At 36.4% G+C, this 13,113-nt stretch overlaps 1 protein-coding gene across 3 annotated transcripts; it reads right to left on the bottom strand.

Moving 5' to 3' along the window:
- Positions 1 to 1,233: 1,233 nt before the first annotated feature.
- On the bottom strand, positions 1,234 to 12,840 carry LOC137033139 (protein OSCP1-like). 3 transcript variants are annotated; one of them, XM_067405300.1, is made up of 12 exons: positions 12,513 to 12,840; positions 10,641 to 10,643; positions 10,192 to 10,230; positions 9,552 to 9,706; positions 9,023 to 9,190; positions 8,601 to 8,681; positions 8,349 to 8,452; positions 5,832 to 5,960; positions 5,537 to 5,606; positions 3,399 to 3,538; positions 2,439 to 2,502; positions 1,234 to 2,198 (listed from the first exon to the last, which is right to left on the bottom strand). In XM_067405300.1, the coding sequence occupies exons 1-12, from the start codon at positions 12,622 to 12,624 to the stop codon at positions 2,079 to 2,081; spliced, it is 1,185 nt and encodes a 394-aa protein (XP_067261401.1). In that variant the 5' UTR covers positions 12,625 to 12,840; the 3' UTR covers positions 1,234 to 2,078. The 3 variants fall into 3 exon arrangements, with proteins under 3 accessions (XP_067261401.1, XP_067261384.1, XP_067261392.1); XM_067405283.1 differs by lacking the exons at positions 10,192 to 10,230; positions 10,641 to 10,643; XM_067405291.1 differs by lacking the exons at positions 2,439 to 2,502; positions 3,399 to 3,538; positions 10,192 to 10,230; positions 10,641 to 10,643.
- Positions 12,841 to 13,113: the final 273 nt, after the last annotated feature.

The following is a 13,113-nucleotide window of genomic DNA, read 5'->3' as shown; positions in this document are numbered from 1 at the left end:
TAATTAAATACAGATTCACTTAATTTGTTTTACCACTTTATTATTATTATTTTGCAATTATATGTGGTGGAAAGATTTAAAGGGATAGTTTTCACAAAAATTCTGTCATCATTTACTCATCCTCATGTTGTTCCTTGAGTTTCTTTTATCTGTTGAACACAAAAGAAGTTATTTTAAAGAATGTTCGTAACCAGACAGTTGACGGAATCCTACTATGGAGGTCAATCAACTGCTTGATTACCAACATTCTTTACAATATCTTCTTTTGTGTTCAACAGAAGAAAGAAACTCATACAGGTTTGGAACAACTTGAGGGTTAGTGATGACAAAATGTTCATTTTTGAGTTAACTTTCCCTTTAAATTAATAAATGTTGTTGTTATTAATATAATGCTGTAATCATGCAGTGTCCCACAAATACTGCAGTGCAGAGTCACACCATGTCAAAATATTTTGCGCTGTGGGAGTTAAAAAAGCACAGGTAATGAAAATCAGACGCTCTTTCCCATGGAGGAACAAATGTGACAGCCATTCATTCATAACTGTGTGGGTGAAAGAGACGTCTCCCACGACTATTCAAATGAACACAGGGGTTTTCAGTATTGCTGGTCTGGAAAAGTCATAACAGATCAAGTGCTTAAACAGCATGTGCCAGAGAGACTTGGAGAGTTAGGGGGAAAATTAAACAACAGGAGCTTCTTTTCATAAAATTTGACATTCTCTTCGCATAAAACCACTTATTACAAAGTTCTGTGCTGGTTGTCCAAAATGTTTAAAACTGTGGTGTCATAAACTGCACAAGCTAACATTGAAGTGACAACTCTAGATATTAATGTGAAAAGCATTATATTTGTGATAACTATACCGATCTGTTTCTGTTTACAATGCTGTCAACAATGCTGCATTATTCTATCGCGCCATCTAGTGTTCACAAAGAAGCCCTAACGTTCTCGACTTTGTGTGACATTAGCCTTTAATTCATGATCGCACTTTCAATTTTTTTTTCTTTTTATGTTCACCTCACAAGAAAATAGTATTTATGCTTTGTTGAAATTAATATGTTGTGTAAAAATATCAACCAATATATAAAATAGAATCCTTTGGTATGTTGACCAGTAATTAATTTGCAAAAAGATCTATTTTATTTCACATTCAAATCTATTTCAATATAATGAAACAGTAAACAGACAAAAATGAACATTCATATACAGTACATTAACTTCAATAAATAAGCTCTATTATGCTTATGAAAAATAGAAACTATTTCATCCACCATACATATTGCATTGCTTTCTTTCAATGGAAGGTGGTTTCACATATACATTGTCATGTAACATAATGCAACAGTTGCACACTCTAAGACATTTTATTTGAATTTCTTGACATTGAAATACCTGACTTTGTTGCACTCTCTTTGAATAAAGGCAAAAACAAACAAACACCAATTGTCCTGGGGCTTCCTGTAAACCAGTTTTGGGATCTGTGCTAAACATTTACCTCAAGTGCACTTCGGTTTCCTCCAGTACCCTGTTAAGAGCAGCGCTTGCTAAGTGGATACATATCCCGCACCTCTCGGTTGCACATCAAATGGATTTAAATTTTGTCCTTTTATTGTCCTTTTAGACAACTAAGACAAGGAGTTTCATTCAGTCCACTGATCTAAATGTCACAGAAGTGTCTGTGGCATCAAAGCCCACATTGCCGGCAGACGCTACAGTGAAGACTGATATCAAACCATTTGCTGAAATATGTGATGACATGGACTTTGCCGCCTCAGTAGGTCCAAACTATCTTCACAGAATGAATATGGAAAAACGAATATGGTCCCACAGCAAGACGCATAATACATTTCTACACCTGCTATTTGCATTTCTCGCATTCAGTGGGTGCAGGAGACAAAAATTGCATGAAATTCTCAAAGAAAGAATTTCTTGTTGAGCTTAGCTGATGTTCTGAATATATATGGTTGTCACTGCAGCTCCAGACAAAAGGCCTCTTTGCCGAGTAAGACATTGTAGCACTTTATCCTGCTTAACAGCTCAATCACTCTCCTCAGTCAAAGGGAACACCAAGTTTAAGTCACAGTCCATCCATCATGGCCAGGAGGTCATCACCCTTGCTGCTGGAACTGGGGGAAGGTTCTCCCATCTCTCCAAACTCTCCCATGATCTTAGCCAGCTCAGCATTGGTCTGTTTGTCCTGAAACGAACCAGCCAGAGGTGTATTGTTACTCCCATGGTCCTCTTTGGCAGTTTAAAGTTAACTTAAGACTCAAAATCTTTAGCCTGCCAAAATCCAATTAGACTAGCTGAGAGCTTTGTCTCAGTGTGGGTGGATCACTGGTAATCAGGCATTACAATGTTTTCTGAGGCCAAGGATCAAATAGTATTGTGCTGAAACAGTGTATTACTTTACAAGCGTACAAACATTAAGCATTACCTTTGTTGCCTGGATATTAAGAACTTCATAAGAAAGCTCATCCGGTCTTGATATCAAAGCTTCCCTGTGGGGATAAGCTGTATTTCAATTTATGTATGAAATCTCATGCAAAAAACGAACAACATCTATTTCATTGACATGCCAAGCTGCACTTTCATGTTTGAAATCACGAAACCTGTCAAGAACATGGCAGGGTCACATTTTACCCCACAATATAAAGTCATCAATTATATTTTTATATCCCTTTTTATATACATGAGCACATATATATACACAGTATATATATGTTAAAGGTTTGGGGTCAGTAAGATCTCATGCTCACCAAGGCTACATTTATTTGATCAAAAACAGTAATTATTAATAAACTGTATTATTTTTACAATTTAAAATTACTTTTTTCCATTTTAATATATTTTAAAAGGTTTTTTATCAAAATGTAATGTCAAAGCTGAATTGTCAGCATCATTACTTCAGTCTTCAGTGTCACATGATCCATCAGAAATCGTTCTAATATGCTGATTTGGTGCTCAAGAAACATTTCTTATCATCAGTGTTAAAAACAGTTGTGCTGCTTAATATTTTTATGGAAACCATGATATATATTTTTTCAAGAGTATTTGATGAATAGAAAGTTCAAAAGAACAGCATTTACTTGAAATAGAAATCTTTTGCAAAATTATAAATGTCTTTACTGTCACTTTTGACTAATTTATTTGTCCTTGCTGAATTAAAAGTACACATTTCTTTAATAAAACATGTACTGACCCCAAACAATATATTGCAAAAAAGTGAGTCTAATAAGAATCATTATTGAGAAGAATAATAACTAAAAGCGAGTAAAATATCATGACATATTACATTAAAGGCGCTATTTTGTTTTTGGGGAGAAATGCAGCTTTAAATCTATTAGTGACAGTCTAGTCAAATTCAATTTAGACTATAACTCAAATAAAAACTCACTCTTCCTCCTCGTCAGTGGCGAAGAGGTTGACACGGAAGCCGGAGTCAGTGCCGGCTGGTTTCTGCACCTCCAGACCTCCCATTAGTCTAGCAAGCAGGTTTAACTCTTCTTTTGCCAAAGGATTCGGAGTTGTGTTGACCTTCAGGATTGTATGAATTTAGTCAAATATGCATGCTAATTACATAACACAATTTTTGTCCATTAGTTTTCATGATGCATTTAATGAACCAACATTCTAAAACATTTTAAATAAGATTTGAATATATGAAGAGGATGCAAATTACCCTTATTTTAAGGGCCCCTATTATGCTTTTTCATTACCTTTTTTCATTCATTTGATGTGAAATATAGCATTTTGTGAATGTAAAAGGTCTGCAAGGTTTCAAAGATCAAAGAGCACAATAAATGAAGTTACTGTCTCCCAAAATAAACCGATTTGGAAATGCCTGAAACTAAAATATTAGTAATTCCCATCTTAATACCTGCACGAACCTACGTATGTTTGCAACAAATTTGCATAATGTTTACCTGGTCTTCATTGGCTGCCAGTGAACAAAATCTACTTTGACCCACCCTCAAATGCTGTAGTTGTAGCTGAGGCTTGGAAGAGTTTGGTATGTGTTGCTGACAAGTCGAGAAGATGCCGTTTTCTGATATGGTAAAACCTACGCCATCCCTACTTTTTGTATCACTGTGTATACAAGCACTGAGGAAGCCTCCTAGCTGAAATTCAGATATGGTAATGACTGTTTAATTTCCAATATGCGCTTTAAGCGGTAGACCAATCACAACAGACTGGGCCATCTGACCAATAAGAGCAGAGTAGGCTCACAGAAAGGCGGGATTTAGAGAGAGAGAATCCTTTATTGAACCGTTTCAGGCACTGTGAGAAAAGAGGCAATGATGCAATGTATATTATGAGAAGTGTTTTTTGCCCTTGGATGCATGTAAACCTATTGCAGGAGACCTCTAAAACAAAATCAAGAACCTTTAAGGGGGGGGGGGGGTATCACACAGTTTCTGCAATCTCATGTTAATCTTGAGTACATATAGAATAGTATATCTCCGAAAAGTCTTTAGTTTTATAAATATTTATAAAAGATAGATGCGCTGTACCAAGTCTTTTCGAAAAAAACAGAGCTCCCAGAGGCGTGTCTGCCATTAGTGCCATAGGCGGAGCTAAAGAGTCACGAGCGTGCGCAGCTTTTGCGTAGAAGCTGTGACATCAAAATAAAAATGGAACAAAAATGTTCGTGTTGTTGACATTATATGCACTTGCACGCCAATTGCCAAAGAAACAGAGACATCTGATGCAGCTTTACTCACCACACGCGATCTACAAATCCAATGACGAACTGGGACTTGTTTACAAAGCATTCATCACTGAAATCCCGGGAAACAAACATACATACGCGCACAACTCCGTTGCTGCCCCGGAAAAACACACTTCATCCACTGTTCCCTTAACGCTGGGGTCTTTGCGAAGCTGAAAAAGGTAATCATTCCCTCACAAACAAAAACACACTCCTATGTTGACAGGAGCTGCTTCTCATTTTGGAGGCTACGTCCTCCGGAGGTCGCATTTGAAGCCTACATACGTGATCAAAAATGTCATATTTAAGAACGTAACCATAATAAAATTGACTGATATTCATTGTGAGGTGTAAAATACTGTAATTTTTTTCTTACTTTTGCAATCTAACGATTATTTTTCTTAAATGACTCGATGATGTATGCAGCCTTCAAAGGGTGCAGCCCCCTGAATTGGGACACAGCCATTGTTGAAAAATCTCTCGGCTTCTGTATCCCGAATGAAACGCGTTGATGGGCGGAATTCCTTGTATAGGCACTTCTCCCTTTATGACGTCATACAGGCCATACTCGAAAAAAAAAAATCCTGAAATCCATGCCACAACCAGAAGTAGTATATTTGGCACAGAAATACTCTGTCATACGCCCAACTCGTGTTTTGAAAATTTGGCCATGTTTAACATGAGAATGCAACTCTTTAACAGTGTAAATAAGTCAGAATACATGAAATAGCATTACACCCCCTCTTTAAAATAGCATAATAGGGGCACTTTAAAAAGGATATTTAAACAACAACAAAAAAAGTATAATTAATTTATAATCTTACCTTGGTGTGCTGTGAGGAGTTTTTGGAGGTTCCAGACATGTGTGTCTCAACAGGGCGGCTCACACTGTACCTGAAAGAACAAACAGATAATGCTCCAGTGAAAGGCTACCTGTCTCAGGTTTACAGCTAAATTATTCACAAATCAATTAGAGATGACACTTTGCTACAGATAAAACAGATAAAACGTGATGAATTACACCCCTGTATCTGAAGATCCACAGGAGATGTAAGTCATATGATTCCACTAATGAATATTAGTGGGAATGAGTATTATTAGAGAGTGGTTGATGCTCACATGTTTGTGCCCAGTTTGATGACTCGATCACCATACATTTCAAAAGATCCCTCACGGAGAGCGGTGTTGTAGTTGCCACCATCGCGGAACTGCATCCTTCTCACCTCCTCACCACTACAGCTAAACATCCTGGGAATTAAACACAGAGATGAAAAAATAATTGATAAATAATGAATACATTTAAAATCATTTTAAACAGCATTTCTTATTAGAAATGATCTAATATTTTTAGAAAACTTTAATAATTATTTTATACATGCCGAGACGTAATGCAATATAAAAAAAAAAAAAAAAAAAAACTTTAAAAGTCAATTTCTCTCATAACAGATGTACAAATGGTGCTCAAAAGAAATGGTGATCATTTTCAATAACTGGTCATATTATACATATTATAAATTCATAAAGCTAAATTTTGATGTTGATAAAAAAATAGTTCATTAACATCATGTTATATGTCAGCTATTCCTAAGCACTATTAGAATAAGTGCTTTCAGTCACAGTCTAAACACAGACCCTGCTATACTTAGAAAAGCTCTCTTATATGCCCAAGTCTCTTGTTAATGCAATTATCTATAAACCCTCACTGTCAGACTCTGTCTGGTGATTTCAGAGCAAACATATGCACAACTTCAGCATTAAATTCAGAGGCTATTTATTTATAATGTTCAAATCAAATCAAATCCTGCCATTCTCAGCCTTTTAAAGGTGCCGTAGAACGTCTTTTTTTAAAAGATGTAATATAAGTCTAAGGTGTCCCCTGAATGTGTCTGTGAAGTTTCAGCTCAAAATACCCCATAGATTTTTTTTTATTAATTTTTTTAACTGCCTTTTTTGGGGCATCATTAACTATGCACCGATTCAGGCTGCGCGGCCCCTTTAAATCTCTCGCTCCCTGCCCTCCCGAGCTCTCGACTATGCAGTTATACAGTGCATAAACAAAGTTCACACAGATAATATAACCCTCTAATGGATCTTTACAAGATGTTCGTCATTCATGCTGCATGCATGCAGCGATTCCTGTGAGTATAGTATTTATTTGGATATTTACATTTGATTCTGAATGAGTTTGAGGCTATGCTCTGTGGCTAACGGCTAATGCTACACTGTTGGAGAGATTTACGAAGAATGAAGTTGTGTTTATGAATTATACAGACTGCAAGTGTTTAAAAATGAAAATAGCGATGGCTCTTGTGTCCGCGAATACAGTAATAAATTATGGTAACTTCAACCACATTTAACAGTACATTAGCAACATGCTAACGAAACATTTAGAAAGACAATTTACAAATATCACTAAAAATATAATGTAATCATGGATCATGTCAGTTATTATCGCTCCATATGCCATTTTTCACTATTGTCCTTGCTTGCTTACCTAGTCTAATGATTCAGCTGTGCACAGATCAAGACGTTAATACTGGCTGCCCTTGTGTAATGCCTTGAACATGAGCTGGCATATGCAAATATTGGGGTCATATATATTAACGATCCCGACTGTTACGTAACAGTCGGTGTTATGTTGAGATTCGCCTGTTTTCCGAAGGACTTTTAAACAAATGAGATTTATATAAGAAGGAGGAAGCAATGGAGTTTGTAACTCAACGTATGTCTTTTCCTTGTACTGAACTCTTGTTATTTAACTATGCCAAGGTAAATTCAATTTTTGATTCTAGGGCACCTTTAAATGCTTTGGTCACATCAATACTGGAAAATGTGTGTTTTTTGTTAAAGGGATAGTTCACCCAAAAATGAGAATTTGATGTTTATCTGCTTACCCCCAGGGCATCCAAGATGTAGATGACTTTTTTTCTTCAGTCGAACGCAAATTATGATTTTTAACTGCAACCGCTGCCGTCTGTCAGTCAAATAATAGCAGTGATTGGGAACTTGAACAATAAGAGTCGAAAAAACTTCCATAGACAAATCCAAATTAAACCCTGCGGCTCGTGACGACACATTAATGTCCTAAGACACGAAACGATCGGTTTGTGTGAGAAACCGAACAGTATTTATATCATTTTTTACCTCTAATACACCACTATGTCCAACTTCGTTCAGCTTCCGGCTAGTAAGGTCTGACAACGGAAGTGATGTCTCGCGCTCATTGAAGTATATGGGCGAGACATCACTTCCGTCACCAGAACGCGTTTTTTGACCTCACTAACAGGAAGCTGAACGAAGTTGGACATAGTGGTGTATTAGAGGTAAAAATTATATAAATAATGTTCGGTTTCTTGCACAAACCGATCGTTTCGTGTCTTAGGACATCAATGTGCCGTCACGAGCTGCAGGGTTTAATTTGGATTTGTCTAAGCAAGTTTTATTTACTGTTATAGTTGAAGTTCCCATCTACTGCTATTATTTGACTGACAGACGGCAGCGGTTGCAGTTAAAATCATAATTTGCGTTCGACTGAAGAAAAAAAGTCACCTACATCTTGGATGCACTGGGGGTAAGCAGATAAACATCAAATTTTCATTTTTGGGTGAACTATCCCTTTAACCCTATCCAGCTAACCTCATGAGTCCTGGGGTGTGCGTCCCATACGGAACAGGGCCTGACGTGGGGAGGACGAATCGTCCGTTGGAGTTCTGTACTTTGTCTTTCAGGAAAATTGATACCTAAAAAACAAGATTCATATCATGTTTAAATATATTTTGGCTTCGTCAAAATGATTATTTTCTGCACCTTCATAAACATGACCAATATTATTGTATTTATATGAATTCTGTATTCATTTACATAAATCAAAATAGAGAAAAGACTTACTCTTATATGCATATCTTGAAAGAAGATGAGGAGTGTTTGTCTAATTAGTTGAAACTCTCCACCAGATAAAGGGGTATATATCTAAGAGGTACAAGCAAAAGAATGACAAAGAAGACAATGAACAGAAAGAAGACAATGACAGCAAAATAATTGCACAATCATTATAATAATAATAATATTATATATTATCATTATTATTATATACCAAACAATGGAAAAAATATATTATTATAATACTGAATAATAACATTGACATATTACATTACACATTAACATAAAATATTAAATAATATGAATATTAAATTAATATTAAATTAACAGTTATTAACAATGAAACAATTATTTATTACATTTAATAATTAAAAAAAAAATGTAATTCTGAGCAGTACTGCTTTACACAGAGATTGAATAGACTGTATTACCTCTATGAGTTGTTTGTTTGTTTCATCCACTTGGCTGAGGATGCTGGGAGTGTCTTTCACAAAGTCCCTGATGGCATCCATATGATTGAAGGACACAAGGAGGATGTCTTTAGGACGAGGACACAGAAGGACTTGATACTTGAATGCCATCGTCATCAAGTCATAGAGCTGTGAATCATGGGAAAAGCAAAATAAAGCAGCCATTACATATATCATCATATTACACACCAGAGGGAGCCATTTATCATTATTACGCTTATTAATATATACTGATATATCTATACATAAAAGAGAATATTATTAAATACAAAAGAGAATTTCAAAGTAAAGATCAACATAAAATATTACAGGTGAAAAGAACTAAAAAAACTCATAAGAACTGATTTGTTTACTAAGAATGCAGAGAGTTTTGTAGAAAGTTCTCACTAGGAAAATATTTAAGAACTGCACCAATAAAAATAAAGCAAACCGTATGTTCTCAGAATTCAAGAACATGACAACGCATCCTTGACTTGAGTTGAGTTTTCACCTTGTCCATACTAGCTTGGTTGAGTCTCATGATGGAGGCGTGAGCCAGTCGGTCAAACACCGTCCTGAGGGCCTTCTTGGAGTACAGCTCTTGTGGCTTGAACAACTCCTCCAGGAACTTCTTATTGAACATGGTGGTAATGATATCATTCATAACTACCACAACACAAACACAAAGACAGTGATGCAATGAGTCAAAAACAATTCTGTGCAAAAATGAAGCTGAAAACAAAGCCAACACAATGCAGTCTGTACTGTAGAAAGCTGTTTTGCCAAGAAAGATACATAAAAAAAATAATAGGCTATAAATCAAAATCGGCAGATGTTTTCACAGAGAAGCGAGCTGAAAATTGTCATCACATGTTGAATGAGGAAAACACAAATGCTAGGAACATATACTGCCACATGGAGGATTTCATTTATATCTCAGTTCTAAAAATAACTATATTTGCTTCCTGAATCTTTGGGGTGTATTTGGTGTATTTCTCACGCGAAAACATTCAAAATGTGAAATTACAATTAAAGTAGCACAAAACCCCCATCTCCCTCTACACAGCAAGTGCCTATGTGAGCTGGCATGTGCACACGCACACTACTTTGCTCTATGGCCAGTGGCAAAGCAAGCAGAATGTTAACAATACCTCTTTTTCTGTCCTCCTCTAGCCAATCTGCTACAGTGGCTACAAAGATTGCAAATCGAAAAGGACATATTTAAAATGATCCTTTAAGGAAGTCAACTAAATAGCAGGTTTGGCATCAGCTACATGTATATATATATATATATATATATATATATATATATATATATATATATATATATATATATATATATACACATCACATCTACAAGCTACAAGAAACTCTGTGGCCCACTTTGATACCAAAGGCCAGTGTCGGCACAATTACAATGTTGATGAACCCTGACACAATGTGAAACCCTGACACAGGAACGTACATTAGACAGGAAACCATGATACTGGCAAGCTCTTGAGCAAATGTAATTAAGCCACAGCGTTGCATGCAACAGAAGTAATGTGAAAAAATGCATAGTCCAATTGACATCTCATTTTTTTATAAGCTTGAAACATACAAACTTCATCACCTCCATTATCAAAACTTCTTATGAACATTTTTGATTTATAGATATTAATATATAGTGAACAGCAAAAAAAATATGGACAGTATATTATATTTTGATTAACATTATTTCATTAATTTAATACACAATATTATTTTTTTGTAAAATGTTTTGTGAGAAAAGTGTTATATTTGTTTTCTATTGCAAAGACGATCACATTTTTGGGGGAGGGGGGGGCATTGCATTTTTCCATGGACAATTTTTGACATCTTTTGCATTATTAAAATGTTTTTTTTCTCATTTAAAGGCACAATATGTAAATTTTCGCAGTTAGCGTTTGCCTATTCAAAACAAAGGCGTAGCTTGATGACGCCGAGATTGAGCACAGAATCATGGGAGATGTCGTCTTCACCTCACAGCCAGGGGAAAAGAATCTGACCGGCAGAAAACATGTTCATGTATGAGATCATTAACGTTACTGTAGTATGAAGCAGAACAGGTCCGAGTGCTTTGGGAGCTGAACGAGGCTGCTGGATCGATTGCTAACCCCTTATTTACACTGCACGCATTTGCGGCGCATTACGGCTCCGACACGGCCACTCTAGTCAATGCTTGTGTTTACACCAGCCGCGCCGCAGCATGTTTCAGAAGCAGCTCGCCCTGTGTAGACTCCTGCTCATATTTCACATCACTAGGAGGCCAGAAATTGACGAAAAGAGATTCGAAGTTGAAAAACTTGAAAAACTTTTATACTTATTAACTATGCATGTAGGCTACAGCAAAATAAAGTATGGCATACTGTAGCAATAAACACAATCAAACTGGACAAAATATAACCATTTAGCCATAAAAACACACACAAAAAATCAAGTAAAAACAACGTCAGACAAGCAAATCTTTTGGTCTCGCGAATCCAACCGCTTCGCTTCTGAAATGCTCCTGGTGTGAGTTGACACCGCGTAGAGGATGGAACAAAACCGTAATGCGCTGCAGACGAGTGCAGTATAAATAAGGGGTAAAGAGAGAAGAGCGCGACACACGGCTCGAGAGCAGCGGGACTTTTTTATGCCACAGTCCACTTCTTCCGGTCAAGCGTATGTGGGGTAATGAAGTGCTTTTATCATATAAGATACATTTGTGTTGAAAATGTGTTATAACGTTACTCTGTTTGTTCGCTCGGCGACTGCTGTGAGACACTTGTTACACAATGCAGTAAGCTAGATCAATATTAGAATATCATATTAATATAATCAAGAAAATGAGATTCAGACAATAAGACTAAACGTGTTGAGCTATATAACAATTAGTTTTCTGTCTATAAATGTATCCAAACAGTTCTTCCCTTGTCTAATAAAAGATAGCATATAATATATTAAAGCATCTTTGGTGTTTCAATGGTTTCTACAAAATAAAACCGGAAATCGAGGGTAACGCAGGTATGATGTCATTGATAGGCGACGCACAGACACGGTCCGTGTCCTGGTTAAAATTGCTTATTTCTCTAGATTTAAACATTCTTGGAAACATCTGGGATAATGTAAGTACACAAACCAACAAAATATATAACACTGTTCTAGTGGGTTTTGGATATTTTAATCCAAAAATCTTACATATTGTGCCTTTAAATAATATCGTCTACAAGGGGTGGCATAACAATGCAAAAATGACATGTTTCCTGCATGTAACTGACCAGGGATCACTGTATTCAAATACACGGGCTAACTGGCTAAGTATGTGCAGCAATAGCAGAAGATCCAACAGCTCCTTTCCTTTAGAAAGATCACACACAATGATCATAAGTACAACGTTTATATCATAATCTGGGTCTCCAGAAAAGACTTGCTTTATCAACTTCCTGGCATATTAGCTGCCATCTAACGTTACCTTTCTTCGCTTTATCTGCTGGGATATTTTGAGCCCGCAGGCGCTGATCCAGGATGTACAGCATTTCTCCACCCAGATTAATGAAGAGAAGAGGCAGCGTTCGCGTCGACATCTCCTCTGGAGATGGATCAAGAGCAGCTAGTATCGGTAAGCAATCACTGGTTGTCAATAAAAAGCCGCGATCTGCGTTCTGTGTGTCTATATCTGGAGATCCTGGAGAATAAAATAAGCGTCTGTAAGCCCTCTATCGGTTGCCAGGTCACCGCCAACAACTGCCAATCAGATGCGCTCGTACTGCTTTGCGATGATGACGCAATACGTCTCGACATGAAAAGCAGGTAATACAATAAACATTTTTGTACATTTATCTCATTTATGTATTGACGTGAAGGTAGATATATGATTTGTATGGTTGTTTGCTAAGCAAAAAAAGTATTAGAATCATCAAATTCGAAAATAAATAAACGTGAAAAGATGGTGTTTTTTTATTTTATTTCATATAATAGACGATTACACTGTATTGTGTTTGAGGTGAATATTAAATATGACAAACAGCTCCTGTACAGTACAGTAACATATTAATGCTGCAGTTTGGCACATT

This window comes from Chanodichthys erythropterus, chromosome 2 (genome assembly GCF_024489055.1).
Source record: "Chanodichthys erythropterus isolate Z2021 chromosome 2, ASM2448905v1, whole genome shotgun sequence".
Classification (NCBI taxonomy): domain Eukaryota; kingdom Metazoa; phylum Chordata; class Actinopteri; order Cypriniformes; family Xenocyprididae; genus Chanodichthys; species Chanodichthys erythropterus.
The sequence above is the reverse complement of the archived record's forward strand: the minus strand, read 5'-3'. Positions and strand labels throughout refer to the sequence as shown.

Bases quoted from the DNA above. Each gene is read 5' to 3' on its own strand.
- LOC137033139 (XM_067405300.1), bottom strand. From the start codon at position 12,624: ATGTCGACGCGAACGCTGCCTCTTCTCTTCATTAATCTGGGTGGAGAA. The intron at 5,607-5,831 runs GTGAGCATCAAC...TTGTTCTTTCAG, and splicing joins ATCAAACTGGGCACAAACAT to GTACAGTGTGAGCCGCCCTG. The intron at 3,539-5,536 runs GTAAGATTATAA...ACAATCCTGAAG, and splicing joins ACTCCTCACAGCACACCAAG to GTCAACACAACTCCGAATCC.